The following is a 22,999-nucleotide window of genomic DNA, read 5'->3' as shown; positions in this document are numbered from 1 at the left end:
CAATGAATGTCTCCTGGGCTTCGAGAGGGGACAAGTGAAGTAGGGACATGTAAGGGCAGGTTGACTGTTTACTGTGCCGAAGAGAGTGCCCTGGGTCTTGGGTGTGTGTGAACCAAACATGTTGTTTCTTGTACAGACTCTTGGGGAATGGGCTGCCTGCATCACTATAGTCTTTCATGACTTTTTACACCTGGCGGCACGGTGAACGACTGGTTAGCACATCTGCCTCACAGTTCTGGGGTTCTCGGGTCGCCTGTGTGGAGTTTGCATCATGTTCTCCGCGTGCCTGCGTGGGTTTCCCCCGGGTATTCCGGTTTCCTCCCACATCCCAAAAACATGCATGGTAGGTTAATTGAAGACTCTAAATTGCCCACAGGTGTGAATGTGAGTGTGAATGGTTGTTTGTTTATGTGCGCCCTGCGATTGGCTGGCGACCAGTTCAGGGTGTACCTCTCCCCCAAAGATAGATGGTATAGGCACCAGCATGCCCGCCACCCTAGTGATGGTAAGCGTTACAAAAGATGGATTGATGGATGGACTTTTGTAAAATGGCAGCCTACCTAATTCTCAGCAAAATGCTATAATTTGACAGTTCATATGGATGGTTTCAGCCCGTTTGGTTTTACATAGCCACCTGCGTCACCAGTTTTGCAATAGAATATTTACAATGCATCTGGAAAGTAGGGATTGACTGTTTGAATAGTTTCCGCGAGGTAATGAGTGATGCCTGGTTTCCTCCAAACATGACATCTGGCACTCATGCCAAAGTGTTCAGTCTTTGTCTCGTCAGTCAAGAGAATTTTGTCTCTCATGGTCAGAGAGTTCTTCTAGTGCCTTTGAGCAAACTCCAGTCGGGCTGCCATGTGCCTTTTATGAGAGGAATGGCTCCCGTCTGGCCACTCCACCATCCAGACCTGATTGGTGGATTGCTGCATAGATGGTGGTCCTTCTGGAAGGTTCTCTTCTTTCCACGGAGGAATGCTGGAGCTCTGACAGGGTTACTATCAGGTTCTTGGTCACCTCCCTGGCAAAGGTCCCCCGATTGCTCAGCTTAGATGGGCGGTCAGCTCCAGGAAGAGCTCTCGTAGTTTTGAACTTCTTCTATTTATGAATTATGATGGCTATTATGCTCATTGGGAACTTCAAAGCAGCAGAAAGCTTTCTGAAGCCTTTCCCAGATCTTTGCCTTGAGACAATCATGTCTCAGAGGTCTCCAGACAATTCTTTTGCCTTCTAGCTTGGTTTGTGTGCTGATGTGCACTGTCAACTGTGGAACTGAATATAGACAGGTGTGTGCATTTCATGCCCAATTAACTGAACTTACCATAGATGCACTCCAATTAAGCTAGAGGAACATCTCAAGCATTATCAGTGGAAATAGGATGCACCTGAGCTCAATTTTAAGGTTCCTGGCAAGGGCTGTGAATACTCGTGTACATTTTATTTCTTTTTTTTTTGTAAATGTATTTTTAGTACATATGCAAAGATCTCAAGCGATTTTCATGCTGTAATTCTGGGGTGTTGTGTTTAGAATTTTGAGATGGGGAAAGGGTTTAGATCTAAATCAAGGCTGTAACAACAAAATGTGTAAGAAATAAAGCACTGTCAGTATTTTCCAGATGCACTGTAGATAAATCTCTCTGCTAACCAGAATGCAAATGTCTTCTCCCAGGTCCTCAATGCACAGAAAGCTGGGTACAAGGCAGCCATTGTTCATAATGTGGACTCTGAAAACTTGATCAGCATGGGCTCCAATGATCGTAAGTGCACTTGCACTCCCTTCTCCTTGCTCCGTACATAAGCATGCATCATCCTCCACATCTGCTTGCTTACCAAGCCCTAGGATAGTTGAATTGAGGAATCCCTCTCAAGTCCCAAGATGTTTCCTGGAATGTTGTAATGCCCCGCAGCAGCTGAGCACAGCCCACTTTAGTCACCGTGATAGTATCTGTCCCCTGTCCTCACTTGAAGGTGCGCAGTTGAGTCATGAATCATTGTGGAAGTGTTTTTTTTTTTTGCTCAAATACGGCACACCCTCTTTTGCATACCTGCCGGGCATGTTTCTTCTTGTACCTAAGTAGAGTCATGCCACATTTAATCATCCCTTCATTCACTCCTGCCTGACAGCTCCTGGTAGTTTCTGAAAGTGAAGCTCCTGCAATTGCTGGAAATTCATGTATAGCGGCTGGTCTGCTGTGCAGAGGCCAATAATTACACGGTTAATTACAGATCATCACTTCCTTTATATGCTCTTCACTTTGCTTGCTGCCACCGCCGCATTCAAGGCCGTTTTATTCGGTTCATGTTAAAAAATTTCCAACATTTGATAATTCAACATGAGCCCGCGATCATAACTCTTCAATTTATATTTTATTTCTAATTGATTCAATATCATTCAAAATAAATTTACAGTTTAGATTGAGCTTATTTTTGGACAATATTCAGTTCTTTACACATTTTCAAGTGACCATCCAGCATGATGAATTGCTTTAATGTGGACTCTCAATTTTGGCGGCACGGTGGCCGACTGGTTAGAGCGTCAGCCTCACAGTTCTGAGGACTGGGGTTCAATCCCTGGCCCCGCCTGTGTGGAGTTTGCATGTTCTCCCCGTGCCTGCGTGGGTTTTCTCCGGGCACTCCGGTTTCCTCCCACATCACAACAAACATGCATGAATTGGAGACTCTAAATTGCCTGTAGGTGTGAATGCGAGTGCAAATGGTTGTTTGTTTGTATGTGCCCTGCGATTGGCTGGCAACCAGTTCAGGGTGTACCCCGCCTCCTGCCCGGTGATAACTGGGATAGGCTCCAGCACGCCCGCGACCCTAGTGAGGAGAAGCGGCTCAGAAAATGGATGGATGGATGGATGGACTCTCAATTTGAGTTAACTCTTGACATCTTTACCATTTCGCAAAACGAATGAGGAATTTCAAAATGAATTCACCTTTTTATGCTCGAAATTGAAAAATTAGAAATTAATCAAGAATAATATTCAACCACTGAACAGTATTGTTTCTGTTCAGGAATGCATGTAAATAACTTAAGTTTGACATCTTGATCAAGAAATAATTGCAGAACCGGTGACACTCGAGCTTCAAATCCAAACAATGTGTGGAGGAAGCCATGCACCACTCACCACCTAACTAATGCCTGTTTTAGCATAGGACTTCAGTATAACCAGTGTGATAAAGTTGAAGGGGACTCAACTCATTTGTTTTTTAAATTTCCATTTCTTGTTTCCAGTGGACGTGATGAAGCAGATTGATATTCCTTCTGTGTTTGTAAGCGAAGATACAGCCACCTCTCTGAAAGACGACTACCTGTTTGACAAAGGGTACGTTGATGTTAATTGTAATATACGGAGAGTATATTAACGGTTGTTGTCTGTCACGCTCAAGGCTTCTTTATACTCGCGGGGACGGAGGCCGCGCTGACGTCACTGCGGCTGTCCCGCGCGTAGTTTGCCTTTATAATCGAGCGCAACCCACGCGCGCAGTTTTGAAAATGTACTGCAGTTCACCTCCAAGTCGGGGGTGTCGGTACGGCTGCCGTTGGCTAGGACACCACAGGGGGGAGTTTCCTCCGAATTTTTTGGGCCATTTCCGGTAGCTGTTTTTACTTTCCTTTCAGTAACAAGGAACAAAGCAACAACAATGGTGACCGTGCAACAGTGTCTGCTAGAACAAATGGACCTAGATGACCAGATGATACGTTTAATTATGCTGCAAAATCGATCGAGAAGGCGGCGGAGTAGATGGTATGTAGAACCAAGGGGCACGCTGAGTACGTCATCACAGCATGTGACTAAAATGGACCAATCACAATAGATGATCTCCGCAGCGTTCGAAACGCAGCAACAATTTTTGCCGTGTGTGCGTCAAGCTACACAGGGGGGCCGCGTGGGCCAATTCGTCGGTCACGTGATGCAATGCGGGCATTGTCGGCTGCGTGACCGCGGGTGTATAAAGAGGCCTTCACTCTTTGAATTTGTATCTATTTCAGGGGCCATGTGATCCTCATGCCAGACTTCAGCCTGCCATTAGAGTACTACTTGATCCCATTCCTCATTATAGTTGGAATCTGCCTCATCCTTATTGTTGTCTTCATGGTAGGTGTCTTGTCCAGATTCCAAGTTGGAACACACCTCATCTAATACAGTAGATCAGACTCTAGAAAATCAAGCAACTGCAGTTTATTTAATGCTTAGTCCAATACTGTCAAGAAGTAGAATTAATTTAAAGGAATTAAGCCTTGTATAAAGTCAGAAAATCAGTTGAGATGAAATAAATGGATACTACGGGATCATTAAATAATGACTGGAGAATGTCACCCATCCAGTTTAATGTGTGGTAACCCTAGATCGAACTCTAACCTTTAAGAGAATGTAGAAAACCTGGGGTTCTGACTCTAAAACAGTCTGTGTTTGATTTATGCTACTATACTGCAGAGTATTGTGCACCAGTATGCTTCCGTTCATGTGATGCCACTAGGCTTGTCACGATAAGATATTTTTTAGGACGATACATTTTTCAAAAAACTATCATGATAAATGATATCGTTGTTGTTTTTTATGCCTCCAAAATCATGAAGAATAAGGCCCGTCCTCGAGCTGCAAGACTGTGGTTGGTCTGCTGAAGGCACTGGAGAAAAGCCCTTCACCCGTCCATCAAATAAGTTCACTGTAGTCAACTACTGGTTGTGTGCTGCTGAGGTTATGCTTAATAAACAGTTAACTTTCCTGTGTGTGTGTGTGTGTGTGTGTGTGTGTGTGTGTGTGTGTGTGTGTGTGTGTGCGTGTGTTAATTAGGGACCAACACACACAAAATTTTGGAGCAAGGCGGTGATGTTTCAAATGATGTCGCTGTGGTGGACCGGACTGTTTAGCTCCTTAGCTTGCTAGCTTGTTAGCTTGCGGGCTAGCCAACATAATAAATATTTAACTCTCCCCTAAGTGTCTCTGTTGTGTGCTACGCACTGTACTTGGAGCATGGCTGTGGAGTAATGGACGCAGCCAACACCGGTCCGCTGGCGTTCCACGAGCCCACTAGTGGCTAATGACACAGCCATCCAACTCACCATCGGCTCACTGTGTGAGCCGCGCACCGGCTCACCACAACAATGGCAGTTTATCAAGTCCGGAAAAACAATCGTGTCCATTTTATCTATTGAACAATAAGTCAATGTAGTAGTTATTGTGACAGGCCTAGATGCGACCAAGTCTGATAGAGAGTTGAACAAAACATGCAGAATACTAGCAGGGATGCTACAACCTAACCCCACTGAGTGGCCACGATTGTACCACCACCAATCAGAAGAGAGATAGCAACCAGAAGTGTGAGAGAGAAACAAACAATAGATGAAAATGCGTGGCCTGCCACTCATACAGTGGAACCTTAATAAACAAACTTATTCGGTTCTTGAACAGGGTTTGTAGATTGAAAGGTTTGTAAATTAAACATAATTTTTCCATAAGAAATAATGTAAAAGTAAATAATTGGTTCCAGCCTCAACAAGTGCCTATTTTGTAAACTTTGCACACTTTGAACACGATTAAAGGCTATACAGTACTTTATATGAAACATGACAAGGGGTGTTCAATCAAAAATCTCTATCGACAACAACAAGCAGAACTGTTCTCATTCAAATGCAGCTGCCTGCCGACACGCACAGCCAGTCGGACATCACAAAACCCTCAACTTTAAAAAAAAGGTTTCTACAAATATGCAGCTTGGAGGTTCTTTTATTGACGACAAGTCTGTGTTGTGCCTCGCTTTCTTGCAAATTTCTCGCTAGCTGTGTTTTTGTTTTGTTTAAAAGCAACAGCTTTTCAACTTGGCGCAGAAGTCTCTCTTGGTCCTTTCGAAGATAATTCACTCCCTTGGCCATGTCAGCAAAAAAAACCAATTTTGGACTTGTTTCTTCTATACTTACGCGCCATTGATATACAGTACCTGTACTTTTTTTTAGTCCATAGTCCCTCCCTCTTGCCACACTTGTCCATTGCTTTTCTTGGACCAATTTTGATCGCCTCCCCACAATCGGCGCACCGCCCAGCCCAAACGTGATGAATGAAACATATGCCCACTGCGATAGGGTTCGCCCAATGGGAAATATATTGTTTGTACTGTGGTTTGTAAATAAAATAGTTCGATAATTGAGGTGTTCATAAGTCGGGGTTCCACTAATGGGAATATGCAAATGTCCCGAACTTCCAATGCGAAGAAATACAAACCATGAGACACATCCAACACCAATGTCCTTTTGGTCCGCATTGCACTGACCTAGACCTCAGAGAAGGTCAAACCTCATCAATTTGGCTGCGCTACTGGAGCAATATGATATGATGATAAGATAATGGACACTTTTTATGGTCTCATTGTTTCTAGATCACAAAGTTTGTCCAAGATCGACACAGGGCTCGGAGGAGCCGCCTGCGCAAAGATCAGTTAAAGAAACTTCCGATACACAAGTTTAAAAAAGGTAAGTACCTCTCCCATTCTTTGTCCTGTTATTGTAGGGATTTATATTTATACTCCATGTGCTTTCTCACAATTTGGCCCAGATGAGCATGATAACCAGTGCATTGACACGTCATTCTTCCACCTTGGCGCTAATCGGATTATTATAGATTCCAATGTTTGGTTTTTTTTCTTTCAAAACTCTCCCTGGATGATCAGAGGTATTCTGTGTGGAGAGTGGACACATGACTGAGGGTTAAGAATGTGTTCTCAGGCCAAACTGGGAAAAAAGTGGTTTCTTGCTGTTGAGAGGATAAACAGTCGAGTTGTATGGTGACACAGAAGTGGAACAGTTCAGCTCAAGTAAAGCCTGATCAAGCTTGATGTGTCAGCTATGTAAACAGACATCATAGCAAACATACCAGCCAATCAAACAAGAGAATCAGCGGCACATGGCAGAGTGTTCACAGTACCTTTAAACAAACATTCTTTCGGTCTTGCTTTTTCTGTAGTTGCATATTAGACGTGCACAACGATCAAGATGAATTTTGAACCATTCCTTCTTATAAAACTGTTGTAGTTCATCAAAATTATTGGTGTGTCTGGTGTGAATAGCACTTGAGAGGTCATGCCACAGCATCTCAGTCGGGTTGAGGTCGGGACTTAAACTGCTTCACTCCAGAACACGAATTTTCTTCTTCTGAAACCATTCTGTTGTTGATTTGCTTCTATGTTTTAGATCCTTGTCCCGGTGCAACACCCATCCTCTTTTGAGCTTCAACTGTTGGACAGATGGCCTCAAGTTCTAATGCAAAATATCTTGATAAACTTGCAAATTCATTTTTTTTTAAATTGTTGATAGCAAGCTGTCCAGATTTACCAAACCACGCCCATACCATACCATGCGCCCTCCACCGGTTTACGGTTGGGATAAGGTTTTGATGTTGGTGTGCTGTGCCATTTTGCTCCACATATGGCATTGTGTGATCCTCCAAAACAATTCAACTTTGGTTTCATCTGTCCACACAATATTTTTCCAGTAGAGCTGTGGAACATCCAAGTGCTCTTTAGCAAACTTCAAACGTGCCGCAATGTTTTTTTTACATGGTAAATGGACTGCACTTATATAGCACTTTATCTACACTATCACAGTGCCCAAAGCGCTTTACAAAGCCTCACATTCACCCATTCACACACACATTCATACACCAGTTGGCGGCTGCTGCCATGCAAGGCGCTGCCAGGCCCACTGGGAGCAAATTAGGGTTCAATGTCTTGCCCAAGGACACTTTGACATGCGGACAGTCGGAGCCGGGATTCGGTCACTGGATGACCCTCTCTACCAACTGTGCCACAGCCGCCAAGTTTGGCTTTCACGTGACACTAAAAAACAATTATTTGAGAGCGCTCTCAGTATGATGCAGTGCAACCTACAAATACAAATTTATATCACTTCTGTATGGTCAAAAAAGAACAAGGATGGATATGATTTTCATATTATGCTTGAATAAATTTGACAAAATAGGCTTCACATGTCCATAGATAATGTACAGTCTAAAGATGGTTTACAGTGAACTCTATATTGTCCAAGTAACTGGTGCACAATAGCAGCGTGAGACAAAGGATCTGTATCAATATACAGAATTATGTAACAGCAGCTGCTGCGCCTGTCAGCGTCACTCTGCCATTTTAGCTTGGTTGGTTCCAGTGTGATTGCAGGGCCTTGCATCATCCGCGCTCAGTTTTGGTGGCGAGAATCACCATCAAATTCTGTCAAGACCTAGAGCTTGTGGCACATACAGTCCCCTCCAAAGTATTGGAACGGCAAAGTCAATTCCTTCGTTTTTGTTATATTCTGAAGATATTTGGGTTTCAGATCAAAATATGAAGATGAGATACAAGTTCAGAATCAAGATGTGTTAAACAACTCAGGACGGAACACCTTTTGTTTGAAACCACCCACTTTTCAAGTGAGCAAAAGTATTGGAACATGTGACCGATGGGTGTTTCTAGTTGCTCAGGTGTTGCCTTTTCGATTGATTGCTTAAATATTAGATAGTTCTTGTTTTTGGCTTTGGGTTTCACCTGTGAAACGTGCATTTGCTGTTAAGCAACCATGAACAAACAAGACCAGAGAGCTGTCTACGGGAGAATACAAACCATTTTGAAGCTGAGAGAAGAGGGAAAATCGATCAGAGCTATTGTACAAACATTGGGCATACCCAATACAACAATTTGGAATGTCCTGAAAAAAAGAGAAACTACTAGTGTACTGAACAACAGACATTGAACAGGTCGGCAAAGGGTATCAACAGCAGTTAATAACAGAAACATTGCGAGAGCTGAGAAGAAACACCCAAAGACAACAGTCAGTGACATCACTGGCAACCTCCACAGGGCAGGGGTGAAGGTATCACAATCCACTGCTCGAAGAAGAAGAGAAGAAATATACAGGCCATACCACAAAATGCAAGCCACTCATCAGCAAAAAGAATCGGAAGGCCAAATTGGATTGTGCATAAAAGTACAGAGATGAGCCACAAAAGTTTTGGAACAAAGTTTTATGGACTGATGAAACCAATATTAACCTCCACCAAAGTGATGGAAAGGCCAAAGTATGGAGAAATAAAGGCTCTGCTTATGATCCAAAACACACAAGCTCATCTGTGAAGCATAGTGGAGGTAATGTCATGGCTTGGGCTTGCATGGCTGCTTCTGAAACGGGCTCGCTAGTCTTTAGTTATGATGTAACTCATGATGGTAGCAGCAGAATGAATTCTGAAGTCTACAAAACCATTTTGTCTGGCAATTTACAGAAAAATGCATCCAAACTAATCGGGGGGAGCTTCATCATGCAACAAGACAATGACACAAAACACACTGCCAACACAACAAAGGACTTTCAACAGGAGGAAAAAGTGGCAGGTCTTAGACTGGCCAAGTCAATCACTGGACCTTAACCCAACAGAGCATGCATTTTACCTCCTGAAGAGGAGACTGAAGGGAGAAAACCCCCAAAACAAACAAGAACTGAAAGAGGCTGCAGCAAAGGCCTGGAAAAGCATTTCAAATGAAGAATGCAATGGTCTGGTGACATCAATGGCTCGCAGGCTTGATGCAATTATCGCAAGTAAGGGTTATGCCACCAAATATTAAATTTTATTCACTTTAAGTTAATTTAATAATGTCTGTTCCAATAAGTTTGCTCACTTGAAAAGTGGGTGGCTTTCAAACAAAAGGTGCTTTGTCCTGAGTTGTTTAACACATCTAAATTTAAATGCCATGAAATAAAAGCTGGAATTCTGAACTTTTGTCTCATATTCATCGTTTGATCTGAAACCCAAATGTCTTTAGTTTAAAACAAAAACAAAGGAATTGACCTTGCTGTTCCAATCATTTTGGAGGTGACTGTATTTGGAAGCCCCTCCTTCTCAACTCTTGACTTCTATCCTGATGCCTACACACACACACACACACGCGCACAAACCTGCAGTGAACAGAGCAGCTGCAGTTTCTCAGGGCTGGGGGCACAGAACAGCTCTCTCATTCAGCGCCACTCTGCACACCTTTGGCTGTTTCTGGTGGCCTGTCTTCCGCTGAGTGTCATGTCCCTGCCAGCACGCTTCACACTGCTCATCTGAAGTTCAGTGGGACAGCGTGGCTCCTCAGAGATGCGAGGACGCTGCTGGAAGGCTAGCTGATTAATAAAGAACAAAAAAGAAGGGGACATGAGTTGTGATGAACTGTATGTCCTTTTTATTGATCTGTTTTCAGGAATACTGGGAATTTGAAAGCTTTACATGTTGCCAAGATGCCTTCTGAGATTGCATACGGATAGTGAAGGACAGCTTTTTAAATTGGCAAATTAAATCACAAGAAATAAAATGGGACAAATTGATATAATTAGATCTAATGAATACTATACAATCTTACTTTTTTCCCACACGAGAGCCATTATTTCACAACTTGCATATCCCTGCTTGTGGAGAAAAAAAATGTAAAATGCATGGGCAGTGAGGCTAATGCCTTGTATTTGCATTTACAAGTTCTAGAGCACTCTCCTCTTATAATTCTAAAAAAGGCACCCGACCAGTTATTCAAGTCCTAAGAAAGCCTGAGCAGGTTTAATGAATGTCAACTTGCTGTATTTGTCTTCGGGTGCTTTTAAGGGACATGGGGGGCAATTCTTGCAGAAGACGTGTGTGTGTGTATTGATGGCTTTAAAGCCATGACTTTACATAAGAAAACATGTTAAGAAATTGTACTTAACAATTCTCATTTAGCACAAGATAAGGTCCCACTGCTAGTATACTAGTTTAAATTACATCAACCGTCACTACTGATTTTGAAGGCAGCAACACGTAAAGGCTAAAAGTTAGACAAAAAAATCGAACATCCTACTGGATGGAAGTTGTGCGGCCAAGAGAAATGCTAAAAAATGAAGAAAATACTCTGTTCGGAATAAATTCATACAATTTTGTGGATAATATTAGAAATTAGGTTTCAACATGTAAAATGATCTCTAAAACTGCACAGGGAACATGATAATAACATTGTTCCCATACAGTTGCCATTTTAATTGTTTTATTGTTCTGTTATTTTATTGTACTGCTTGTTTTCTTTTACGATGTTTCTGTGACCTTAAAGGCGCCTATAAATCAAATGAATTATTATTATTATCCAAGTGGAAGCCTGTAAGACTCCACATTTTAATTCAACAGACTGCTTAGGTGCTGCTATTATGGTTAGCAACATGGTTCAAATGGGCTATGCAGTTAACTTTTAAATCTCCTTGTGTAAACAAAAGTGCCTATGAACTGAGATAGCAGCAGTTACTGCCTGTTTTTATCCTTTGGGGATAAAGGCGCTTATGTTGAGTGTATTATGCAACCAGGGATTAATTGAGAGTGAGACCTGGCGTCCATTATAGTGGATGCCGCAGTTTTAGGCAATGTGTTATTTTATTTTTTTTACCTCATCTCACAAGTAAGCATGTCACCTCAAGTAGATGCTTGGGGGTATCTTTGAATTAGGTCCCTTCATGTTAGCAATTTCTCTGTGGAGTAGTAAAGATGATCTTGGCAGTTTGCATGTTGCAGGGTTTCACAATGCATCACGCCACAGCGTTGTATTTTTTTGTTGGAATTTTTCAAATTTGAATCCATTTAATTGTTATTAACATATACACAAAAATGTATAGTAATATACAATATTATTATAGATATACTGTATATTTGAACAAAATACACATGGACAAAATTGTTGGTACCCCTCTGTTAATGAAAAGGAAAAACCCACAATGGTCACAGAAATAATGAGAATTTGACCAAACTAATAATAAATACAAATTTCAAGAAAATTACACAATGAAAATCAGATATTGATTTTGAATTGTGGTTCAACAGAATTATTTAAAAAAACAAACTCAGGAAACAGGCCTGGACAAAAAGGATGTTACCCTTAATATTTTGTTGCACAACCTTTTGAGCCAATCACTGCAACGAAACGATTTGTGTAACTTTCAATGAGACTTATGCACTTCTCAGCAGGTAATTTGGTCATTATCTTGTTGCAAGACCCATGACTTGCAAATGAGACCAAGCTTTCTAACGCTGGGCAGCACATTTCTCTCAAGAATACCTTGATAGTCTTCAGTTTCATTGTCCCCTGCACAGATTTAAGACACCCTGTGCCAGATGCAGCATGGATACCCCAGAGCATAACAGAGCCTCCTCCATGTTTCACAGTAGGGACAGTCCTCTTTTCTTGGTATGCTTCATTTTTGCGTCTGTGAACATAGAGCTAATGTGCCTCGCCAAAAGGTTCCAGTTTTGTCTCGTCTGTCCATAGGACATTCTCACAAAAGCTTTGTGGCTTGTCAACATGCAGTTTGACAAATTCCAGTCTCGCTTTTTTATTATTTCTTTTCAACAGTGGTGTCCTCCTTGGTCGTCTCTCATGAAGTCCACTTTGGCTCAAACGACGACGGATGGTGTGATCTGACACTGATATACTGTGGGTAGGAAATGTTTTCAGACCCCCTTAAATTTTTCACTCTTTGTTATATTGCAAAATCATTTAAGGAGATTTTTTCCTCATTAATGTACACACAGCACCCCATATTGACAGAAAAAAAAACGTAATTGTTGAAATTTTTGCTGCTTTATTAAAAAAGAAAAACTGAAATATGACACAGCCGTAAGTATTCATGGCTGTATTAGCTCAAAACGGTGCTTCTACTAAATACTGAGCAAAGGGTCTGAATACTTATGGCTGTGTGATATATCAGTTTTTCTTTTTTTAATAAATCTGCAAAAATTTCACTATTCCGTTTTTTTTTTCCTGTCAATATGGGGCTCTGTGTGTACATTCATGTGTAATAAAATTAACTTAAATGATTTTAGCAAATGGCTGAAATATAAAAAAAGTGAAAGATTTCAGGGGTCTGAATATTTTCCGTACCCACTGTACCTTGGAGTTCACCTTTAATATCTTTGGAGGTTTTTCTTGGCTCTTTTGTTACCATTCATATTATACATCTCTTCAATCTGTCATTTATTTTCCTCCTTTGGCCACATCCAGGGAGGTTGGCTACAGTCCCGTGGATCTTAAATTTCAGAATAGTATGTGCAATTGTAGTCACAGGAACATCAAACTGCTTGGAGATGGTATTATAGCCTTTACCTTTAATGTGCTTGTCTATAATTTTGTTTCTAATCTCCTGAGACAACTCTCTCCTTCGTTTCCTCCATGGTCCATGTTTAGTGTGGTACACACCATGTCACCAAACAGCAGTGATTAGTTGTCACCCTTTAAATAGGCCGACTGACTGATTATTTACTGAAATTGACAGTTTGTATTGAAACACTACCCAAGTTTGGTCTTGTATTTTGTGCTTATAATTCACCACTTCCTAGATGTATGAGGGATCCATGTGTGCTGAAAGCAAATAACAGATGAAGTGAAAACTTTGTCTTAAAGTTTCAGTTGCTGTCAGTGGGAGAGAAAAAGAGGAAGCGAAGTGGAGATAGAGGAGGAAGGCGGTGGTGGATGTGACTGGGCGTCCATATAAGGTCAAATGCGGCCCTGGCGAGGACACCAGAGGAAAACATGCTCACTAGGAGCTTACGTAAACACAGAAGCTCACAAAAGTCTACCCTCCTTCAAGCCCGCTCCAGGAAGAAAGGAGGGAAAAAAATGTGGAATTTGAAAAGGGAGTGAGTTGGTAAATTTTTAAACTCACTTCTTCAAGAGGCTTGTTCGGAAAAGTCATACCGAGATTGGGAGTCGACCAGCGCATGGATCAATCAAAATGACCATCACACACCCCACTTGCCCCTCGTCCCTCACTGTACAATCTGACTACGTCTAATAGCGTCGCTCAACAGTTTTTTTCCACAGTTTTGCTCTAAGTAGCTTGTAATGTATCCATGACAATGGAGCTATGGTTTGATTTGATTCATTTTATTTTGGGGGGGGGGGGGGGGGGGGACATTCCATGCTCGAATGAGATGATCCAAACATTGACTCTCAAATAGGTTTGGGCATCATTTGAAATTGAGCGATTCCAGTTCCTTATTTCGATTCCGGTTCCAAACGATTCTCGATTGCAACAATTTTAGGGGGCTGGGTCAAAAAAGTTTTCATGGTTTAAATAAAGGGTGACCAAATTATGAACATCCATTTTCTAAGCAGCCCGCAGCATAGACTAAAATGAACGTTTGACTCTGGGTTCTTTATAACCAGTATCAATATCAAACCTGTGAACTAAAAGGCAGTGTGGGTGGGACTAACCCAATTGACTTCTTCTTCTTCTTTTCCTTTCGGCTTGTCCCGTTAGGGGTCGCCACAGCGCGTCATCCTTTTCCATGAGAGCCTATCTCCTGCATCCTCCTCTCGAACACCAACTGCCATCATGTCTTCCCTCACGACATCCATCAACCTTCTCTTTGGTCTTCCTCTAGCTCTCTTGCCTGGCAGCTCCATCCTCATCATCCTTCTACCAATATACTCACTCTCTCTCCTCTGGACGTGTCCAAACCATTGAAGTCTGCTCTCTCTAACTTTGTCTCCAAAACATCGAACCTTGGCTGTCCCTCTGATGAGCTCATTTCTAATTTTATCCAACCTGGTCACTCCGAGAGCAAACCTCAACATCTTCATTTCCGCCACCTCCAGCTCTGCTTCCTGTTTTCTCTTCAGTGCCACTGTCTCTAATCCATACATCATGGCTGGCCTCACCACTGTTTTATAAACTTTGCCCTTCATCCTAGCAGAGACTCTTCTGTCACATAACACACCTGACACCTTCCTCCACCCGTTCCAACCTGCTTGGACCCGTTTCTTCACTTCCTGACCACACTCACCATTGCTCTGGACGGTTGACCCCAAGTATTTAAAGTCCTCTACCCTTGCCATCTCTTCTCCCTGTAGCCTCATTCTTCCCCCACCACCCCTCTCATTCATGCACATATATTCTGTTTTACTTCGGCTAATCTTCATTCCTCTTCTTTCCAGTGCATCCCTCCATCTTTCTAACTGTTCCTCCAGCTGCTCCCTGCTTTCACTGCAGATCACAATGTCATCTGCAAACATCATGGTCCACGGGGATTCCAGTCTAACCTCATCTGTCAGCCTATCCATCACCACTGCAAAAAGGAAGGGGCTCAGGGCTGATCCCTGATGCAGTCCCACGTCCACCTTAAATTCTTCTGTCACACCGACAGCACACCTCACCGCTGTTCTGCTGCCCTCGTACATGTCCTGTATTATTCTAACATACTTCTCTGCCACTCCAGACTTCCGCATGCAGTACCACAGTTCCTCTCTGGGTACTCTGTCATAGGCTTTCTCTAGATCTACAAAGACACAATGTAGCTCCTTCTGACCTTCTCTGTACTTTTCCATCAACATCCTCAAGGCAAATAATGCATCTGTGGTACTCTTTCTAGGCATGAAACCATACTGTTGCTCGCAAATACTCACTTCTGTCCTGAGTCTAGCCTCCACTACTCTTTCCCATAACTTCATTGTGTGGCTCATCAACTTTATTCCTCTATAGTTGCCACAGCTCTGCACATCACCTTTGTTCTTAAAAATGGGCACCAGTACACTTTTCCTCCATTCCTCAGGCATCTTCTCACGCACTAGAATTCTATTGAACAAGCTGGTCAAAAACTCCACAGCCACCTCTCCTAGATGCTTCCATACCTCCACAGGAATGTCATCAGGACCAACTGCCTTTCCATTTTTCATTCTCTTTAATGCCTTTCTAACTTCCCCCTTACTAATCATTGCCCCTTCCTGGTCCACCACACTTGCCTCTTCTACTCTCCCTTCTCTATCATTTTCCTCATTCATCAACTCCTCGAAGTATTCTTTCCATCTACCTAGCACACTGCTGGCACCAGTCAACATATTTCCATCTCTATCCTTAATCACCCTAACCTGCTGCACATCCTTCCCATCTCTATCCCTCTGTCTAGCCAGCCTGTATAGATCCTTTTCTCCTTCTTTAGTGTCCAACCTGCCATACATGTCATCATATGCCTCTTGTTTTGCCTTTGCCACCTCTACCTTTGCCCTGTGTCGCATCTCAATGTATTCCTTTCGCCTCTCCTCGGTCCTCTCAGTGTCCCACGTCTTCTTAGCTAACCGTTTTCCTTGTATGATTTCCTGTACTGTGAGGTTCCACCACCAAGTCTCCTTCTCTCCTTTCCTGCCAGAAGATACACCAAGTACTCTCCTGCCTGCTTCTCTGATCACCTTGGCTGCAGTGGTCCAGTCTTCTGGAAGCTCTTCCCGTCCACCGAGAGCCTGTATCACCTCTTCCCGAAAAGCTGCACAACACTCGTCCTGTCTCAGCTTCCACCACATGGTTCTCTTCTCTGCCTTTGTCTTCCTAATTTTCCTCCCCACCACCAGAGTCATCTTACACACCACCATCCTATGCTGTCTAGCCACACTCTCCCCTACCACTACCTTACAGTCGGTAACCTCCTTCAGATTACATCGTCTGCACAAGATGTAATCCACCTGTGTGCTTCTACCTCCGCTCTTGTAGGTCACCCTATGTTCGTGCCTCTTCTGGAAAAAAGTGTTCACTACAGCCATTTGCATCCTTGTTGCAAAGTCTACCACCATCTGTCCCTCCAAGTTCCTTTCCTGGATACCGTACTTACCCATCACTTCTTCATCACCCTTATTACCTTCACCAACATGTCCATTACAATCTGCACCAATTACGACTCTCTCTCTGTCTGGGATGCTCAGAACTACATCATCTAGCTCCTTCCAGAATTTCTCTTTCACCTCTAGGTCACATCCTACCTGTGGGGCATAGCCACTAATCACATTACACATAACACCCTCAATTTCAAATTTCAGCCTCATCACTCGATCTGATACTCTTTTCACCTCCAAGACATTCTTAGCCAACTCTTCTTTTAAAATAACCCCGACTCCATTTCTCTTCCCATCTACACCATGGTAAAATAATTTAAACCCTCCCCCTAAACTTCTAGCCTTACTGCCTTTCCACCTGGTCTCCTGGACACACAATATATCAACCTTTCTCCTAATCATCATGTCAACCAACTCCCGAGATTTTCCTGTCATAGTCCCAACATTCAAAGTCCCCACATTCAGTTCTAGGCTCTGTGTTTTCCTCTTCTCTTTCTGCCGAAGAACCCGCTTTCCACCTCTTCTTCTTCTTCTTCTTCTTTGACTTCGACTTCGACCCACAGTAGCTGAATTTCCAACAGCGCCCTGCAGGTTGACGGCGCCGGTGGCGGACGTTGTTAACCCGGGCCACGACCGATCCGGTATGGAATTCTTTGGATGAACGCTCATATTTGTTTGGCAAGGTTTTAAGCCGGATGCCCTTCCTGACGCAACCCTCTGCATTTATCCGGGCTTGGGACCGGCCTACAGTTTGCACTGACTTGTGCCCCCCATTCATTAATTAATGTTGCTAAAAGTTAAATATAGCATTGTTAAAATCGTTGTTTGGGACTGTTTTATCACATCAAATGGTTTATATGTGCAAGTTTTAACTTGACTTCCTGTTTTAAGCTTGTAGCCTTTTATTTTGAAGGGTACGCACCGGAACTCAGCATTTTGGCACGGAAAGTAACCTCACACGGCACTGGTGATTTTTTTTTTTTAATGGATGGAACCAAATGCTATCCATCCATTTTCCGAGCCGCTTCTCCTCACTAGGGTCGCGGGCGTGCTGGAGCCTATCCCAGCTATCATCGGGCAGGAGGCGGGGTACACCCTCAACTGGTTGCCAGCCAATCGCAGCGCACAGAGAAACAAACAACCATTCGCACTCACAGTCATGCCTACGGGCAATTTAGAGTCTCCAATTAATGCATGTTTTTGGGATGTGGGAGGAAACCGGAGTGCCCGGAGAAAACTTTAAACAGTCAAGCTGCATTTGGCCGGGAATCGGACCCGGGCCTCCCGCGTGGCAGGCGAGAATTCTACCACTGAAACACCAATGCTTACCAAATGCTATAAAACGTTTATTCCTTTCCTTACCCACCGATGAGGCACAAGGTTAGTGTTTGTGATACTGTGAGATGTTTGTGTGGATTTTGTCCCAATTCATTGTGATGTAAAGTTGCTACGGTCAAGTTTTAGCTCAATGTTCAGCTATTTTTTCTGTCATCGGCTCTTACGTTTGGTTTTAAAATAAACGCTAAAAACCATCAATGCAAAAGTGCAACCAACCGTTTACCTTGTTAGCTGTCTCAATGTTGGCACAGACGTATTTTATTGTTTCACTCACCCAATTGACTGACAGTTGACTTAATTGAAGATCCGGGCGGTGTAGGTTGAGGCTGGGAGTGGGAAGGAGCCCGTCAGACGCTACACATCGTGAAAGCCTCCTTTGCACAATATTTTCTTATTCCAAGTGTTGCACTGAGTCAACTGGTCATTCATTTTCACAAAGTTAAGACACACTTTTGTTTGCCGCCGTTGGGCACAAGCATGTTTTCGTGCGTGCTCTTCTTCGTTGGTTTTCGCCGCTTCTTCGGGGTCAGCGGACTAGGCATCGAAACTGGGAACCGAAATTACTATTAGTCCCGGTTCCAATCCATTCTCGCTGCCCAACCCTACTCTCAAATCAGTTTCTATGAGTTCCATATTCACTTTGTGCTTGGAAAGTCATCCTTGTCAGTATGAGGCGAAGCGATTAAGAAAATGGACGGATGGAAAACACCAAGTGTGTTAGTGGAAGCCAGTAAAGCAATTAAAAAATGTGCTTTGTTTGTCAGGAGACATCTACGATGTTTGTGCCATCTGTCTGGACGAGTACGAAGAAGCAGACAAACTCCGGGTCCTACCATGTTCTCATGGTGAGTCCAGTCTCCATGTACACTCTCTGGACACATAAGCTGAAGGATTTCAACACTTTAAGCACTTTTGGCACTGAATAGTGTAGTTTGATCATCTGTGTTGAATACACTACAAAGACAAGATATTTAATGTTCAAACTGATAAACTTTGTTTTTAGCAAATAATCATTAACTTAGAATTTTATGGCTGCAACACGTTCCAAAAAAGCTGGGACAGGTCGCAAAAAAGACTGAGAAAGTTGAGGAATGCTCATCAAACACCCCACAGGAGAACAGGCTAATTGGGAACAGGTGGGTGCCATGGTTGGGTGTAAAAGGAGCGTCCCTGAATTGCTCACTCATTCACAAGCAAAGATGGGGCGAGGTTCACCTCTTTGTGCACAAGTGGGTGAGAAAATAGTCGAATAGGTTAAGGACAATGTTCCTCAATGTACAATTGCAAGGAATTTAGGGATTTCATCATCTACGGTCCATAATATCATCAAAAGGTTCAGAGAATCTGGAGAAATCACTGCATGTAAGCGGCAAGCCTGAAAACCAACATTAAATGCCCGTGACCTTCGATCCCTCAGGCGGCACTGCATCAAAAAGCGACATCAATGTGTAAAGGATATCACCACATGGGCTCAGGAACACTTCAGAAACCAATGTCAGTAAATACAGTTTGCCGCTACATCCGTAAGTGCAACTTGAAACTCTACTAAGTTTCTAAGCCATTTATCAACAACACCCAGAAACGCCGCCGGCTTCTCTGGGCCCGAGCTCATCTAAGATAGACTGATGCAAAGTGGAAAAGTGTTCTGTGGTCCGACGAGTCCACATTTCAAATTGTTTTGGGAAATTGTGGACGTTTTGTCCTCCGCGCGAAAGAGGAAAAGAACCACCCGGACTGTTATGGACGCAAAGTTCAAAAGCCAGCATCAGTGATGGTATTGAGCTGTGTTAGTGCCAATGGCATGAGTAACTTACACATCTGTGAAGGCACCATTAATGCTGAAAGGTACATACAGGTTTTGGAGAAACATATGCTGCCATCCAAGCAATGTCTTTTTCATGGACGCCCCTGCTTATTTCAGCAAGACAATGCCAAACCACATTCTGCACGTTACAACAGTGTGGCTTCGTAGTAAGAGTGTGAGTACTAGACTGGCCTGCCTGCAGTCCAGACCTGTCTCCCAGTGAAAATGTTTGGCGCCTAATGAAGCGTAAAATACGACAACAGAGACCCCGGCTGAAGCTGTACATCAAGCAAGAATGGGAAAGAATTCCACCTACAAAGCTTCAATAATTAGTGTCCTCAGTTCCCAAACGTTTATTGAATGTTGTTAAAGGAAAAGGTGATGTAACACAGTGGTAAACATGACCCTGTCCCAGCTTTTTTGGAACGTGTTGCAGCCATAAAATTCTAAGTTAATGATTGTTTGCTAAAAACAATAGTTTCTCAGTTGGAACATTAAATACTTTGTCTTTGTAGTTTATTCAATTAAATATAGGTTGAACATGATTTGCAAATCATTGTATTCTGTTTTACATTTATGTTTACCACAACGTCCCTACTTCATTGGAATTGGGGTTGTACATAGAATAACTACTTTTCCATAGATATCAATGACTAATGAAGTGGTTAAATGATATTTAACATCACCTTTACCTTTATTGAAGACTTAATGTCAGCTTTTATGAAGAATTCCAAGCAATAACAAGCTTTTCCCGGTCAAGTTGGAGCAACATTGGTGTAACAGTCTGTCAAAGGTAAGGCCTTCAAAATAAAAGTACCTCAGCTAAATGGTGGCTTATTTAGCAGTCGTGCTCAAACCATTTTGTTTGTGCAACAGCTAAATTGCACTGAAGCCCCCATGTAGCCAAAGAAGGCGTGGTAAAACTGTTTGATTATACTGCATGCTTTTATTTTGAAGGTCTGACTTTGGACAGGATATTACACCGATGCCTCCTTGTTTTTACATAATTTACGAAATGCCTCGGATATGGACGGATCGATACTGAGAAATGAATGGAGTGGCTGTAAAATCTGTGTCAAAAACCTTTGACAAAATAATTGTGGCAAACCAAATTGTACGAAAGCTAGGGCATACAAAAAAAACAGGTTGCACTGTACTATACTTTTGAGCGCCCTGCTCTAGAGTACAGTTCGGTATGATTCCATTGGGAACACTTGTAAGGGTACCCTTGCACTTTTTGGCACTCTCTCTCAAGGCCTGTCACCAAGTAGTACAGTTCAGTTTGGTTGCGATCATTTGTGTTCCACTTGGGAATACTTTTAGGGAACCAAAATAACAGATCCGTACCACCTTTTTCGCACAGTCTCTTGCTCTCTTCAGGGTGAGGGTTATTTTCGACAAGTTGACGTCAATTTAAGTGTAGCTCATTCCCTTGGTTTTTGATGCAGTTCTAGTTAAGAACCACATTTAATGAGCATTTGTCCCCACAGCCTACCACAGCAAGTGCGTGGACCCCTGGCTGACCAAAACCAAGAAAACGTGTCCGGTGTGCAAGCAAAAGGTGGTCCCCTCGCAGGACGACTCCGACTCAGAGGAGAGCGGCGCCGAAGAGAACGACGAGGCGTCCGAAAGCACCCCGCTGCTGCGCTCGCTGGCCTCCACCAGCGCCCACTCCTTCGGCACCATGTCGGCGGCATCTCGCTCCGACCGCGGCCAGGAGTCTTCCTCTTCTGAGTACGAGGACGACGAGCTGGACGAAAGCAGCAACAGCGAGGAGGAGGTCAATGTGGAGACCGTGGTGGTCCAGATGCAGCGGTCGAGCCCTGAAGGCCACGATCACGACCTACTTCAAGCTTGACTCTTTGTTGGGAACCCCTCAAAAGATGCTGCTTACTTTAATATCCTCTCCCTGCATATTCAGATGTACATTTGATTGCAAGCTAGCGAATGAAGTGTTGAAGGAACCTGTGCTAGGACTACACATACCAACTGTATTGGAGTCGCTAATATAAGACACTCCTGAAAAACGAAGACAATGTCCAGAAGAGCAATGCGTAAATACACTCATCACCATATGTATAAACTGTGACACTCTCTCATCATTTTTTACTGTACATACACACTGAGGCTTCTTCAACTGCTATGCCGCTTCTTCTCCAGCCACGTTTTTTTAAGTACAGAGTGGAAAGAACACAGTATACAGAGCAGTTTCAGCCCATCACTGGAAAGTAAAACAGTAAGTCATGTTACAAGAAATAAGTCATTGTGTTGCAAGAATGAAGTTTTAATAATACCAACCAAAAAAAGTCATTTCATAGTCATGTTATGAGAAGAAAATTAGGGTGTACCACGACTCTCACCTAAAGTCAGCTGGGATAGGCTCCAGCTCACCTGCGATGCTAATGAAGACAGGCGCTATAGAAAAGGGAAAGAGGAAAAGAATAAATTGTTCACTTGAGGAGTTGTGAAAAAAGACAGAACACTACAAAAATGTAGTCATAATATTAATAGAAAAGTTATTTGCGAATATAGGAGAAAAGTCTTTATTTTCAAGAAGCTTTATTGTGAGAAGATGGACTGGCGACCAGGTTGCATGACTTCAGATTTTGTAAGTCGACACTAAATTGAGTCGATTTCGACTCGACGCTGATCACGTTATTGTTTCAGTGCTGTAATTTTTATTTTTTTTAATCACAGGCAGAGGTAATGCTTTGCAATCACACTTGTCGACAAATTTGTCTTAAGATTTTTTTTTTTGCTGATTTTGGACAGTTTTGATGTGCTGAATCCAAATCAACTTTTTGAACTGTGGCCACGTTTTTGTTTACGTGTAGATATTTTCGCTTTAGAGGTTCAAATAAACGGAGGTTCATGCCCTGAATTCTGAGCAATGATGATGTAACACTCAATTAACAGGTACTTTTATCAATGTTTACAATTAAATTTGCAGTAGGCAAAGTTTGTAACATTTGATTAATAAACTTAACAACTTGGCATAAAAACATGACCTGCACAAGAGAAATGGATGTCATTTTTGGATTCAGTGATGCAAAATTAACCTAAATCAGTTGTAACACTCTGTAATCTATATTCACCGACCATAGTTCATACATGAAATTTATGCAGAACGTACCTGTTAAACACACGCGCATGGACCTGGGTAAAGCCCGCTATGCCATGATGGTATTTCCAGCCTGAGAATCAAATCCTCAAGCTTGC

General features: G+C 42.8%; 1 protein-coding gene and 1 non-coding gene across 5 annotated transcripts in view; one reads left to right on the top strand and one right to left on the bottom strand.

Annotated features, from left to right (window-relative positions):
- The window catches only part of rnf13 (ring finger protein 13), a 67,286-nt gene extending 44,499 nt beyond the window's left edge, over positions 1-22,787 (top strand). For 2 of the 4 annotated variants that reach the window (XM_061778298.1, XM_061778297.1), the window contains exons 5-11: positions 1,673-1,760; positions 3,242-3,332; positions 4,001-4,106; positions 6,385-6,478; positions 17,552-17,605; positions 18,741-18,821; positions 21,271-22,787. In XM_061778298.1, the coding sequence (XP_061634282.1) occupies positions 1,673-1,760; positions 3,242-3,332; positions 4,001-4,106; positions 6,385-6,478; positions 17,552-17,605; positions 18,741-18,821; positions 21,271-21,638 (882 nt within the window). In that variant the 3' untranslated portion in view covers positions 21,639-22,787. Of the gene's footprint in view, positions 1-1,672; positions 1,761-3,241; positions 3,333-4,000; positions 4,107-6,384; positions 6,479-16,181; positions 16,502-17,551; positions 17,606-18,740; positions 18,822-21,270 lie in introns of those variants that run through there. The other 2 variants (XM_061778299.1, XM_061778300.1) reach the window with 2 other exon arrangements.
- On the bottom strand, positions 17,892-17,963 carry trnag-gcc (transfer RNA glycine (anticodon GCC)). Its single transcript has one exon. It is a non-coding gene; the product is annotated as a tRNA-Gly (tRNA).
- Positions 22,788-22,999: the final 212 nt, after the last annotated feature.

The sequence above is a fragment of the Phyllopteryx taeniolatus genome, chromosome 7, assembly GCF_024500385.1.
Source record: "Phyllopteryx taeniolatus isolate TA_2022b chromosome 7, UOR_Ptae_1.2, whole genome shotgun sequence".
Taxonomy (NCBI): Eukaryota; Metazoa; Chordata; class Actinopteri; order Syngnathiformes; family Syngnathidae; genus Phyllopteryx; species Phyllopteryx taeniolatus.
Note: the sequence above shows the minus strand (reverse complement) of the source record. Positions and strands in the feature narration are given on the sequence as shown.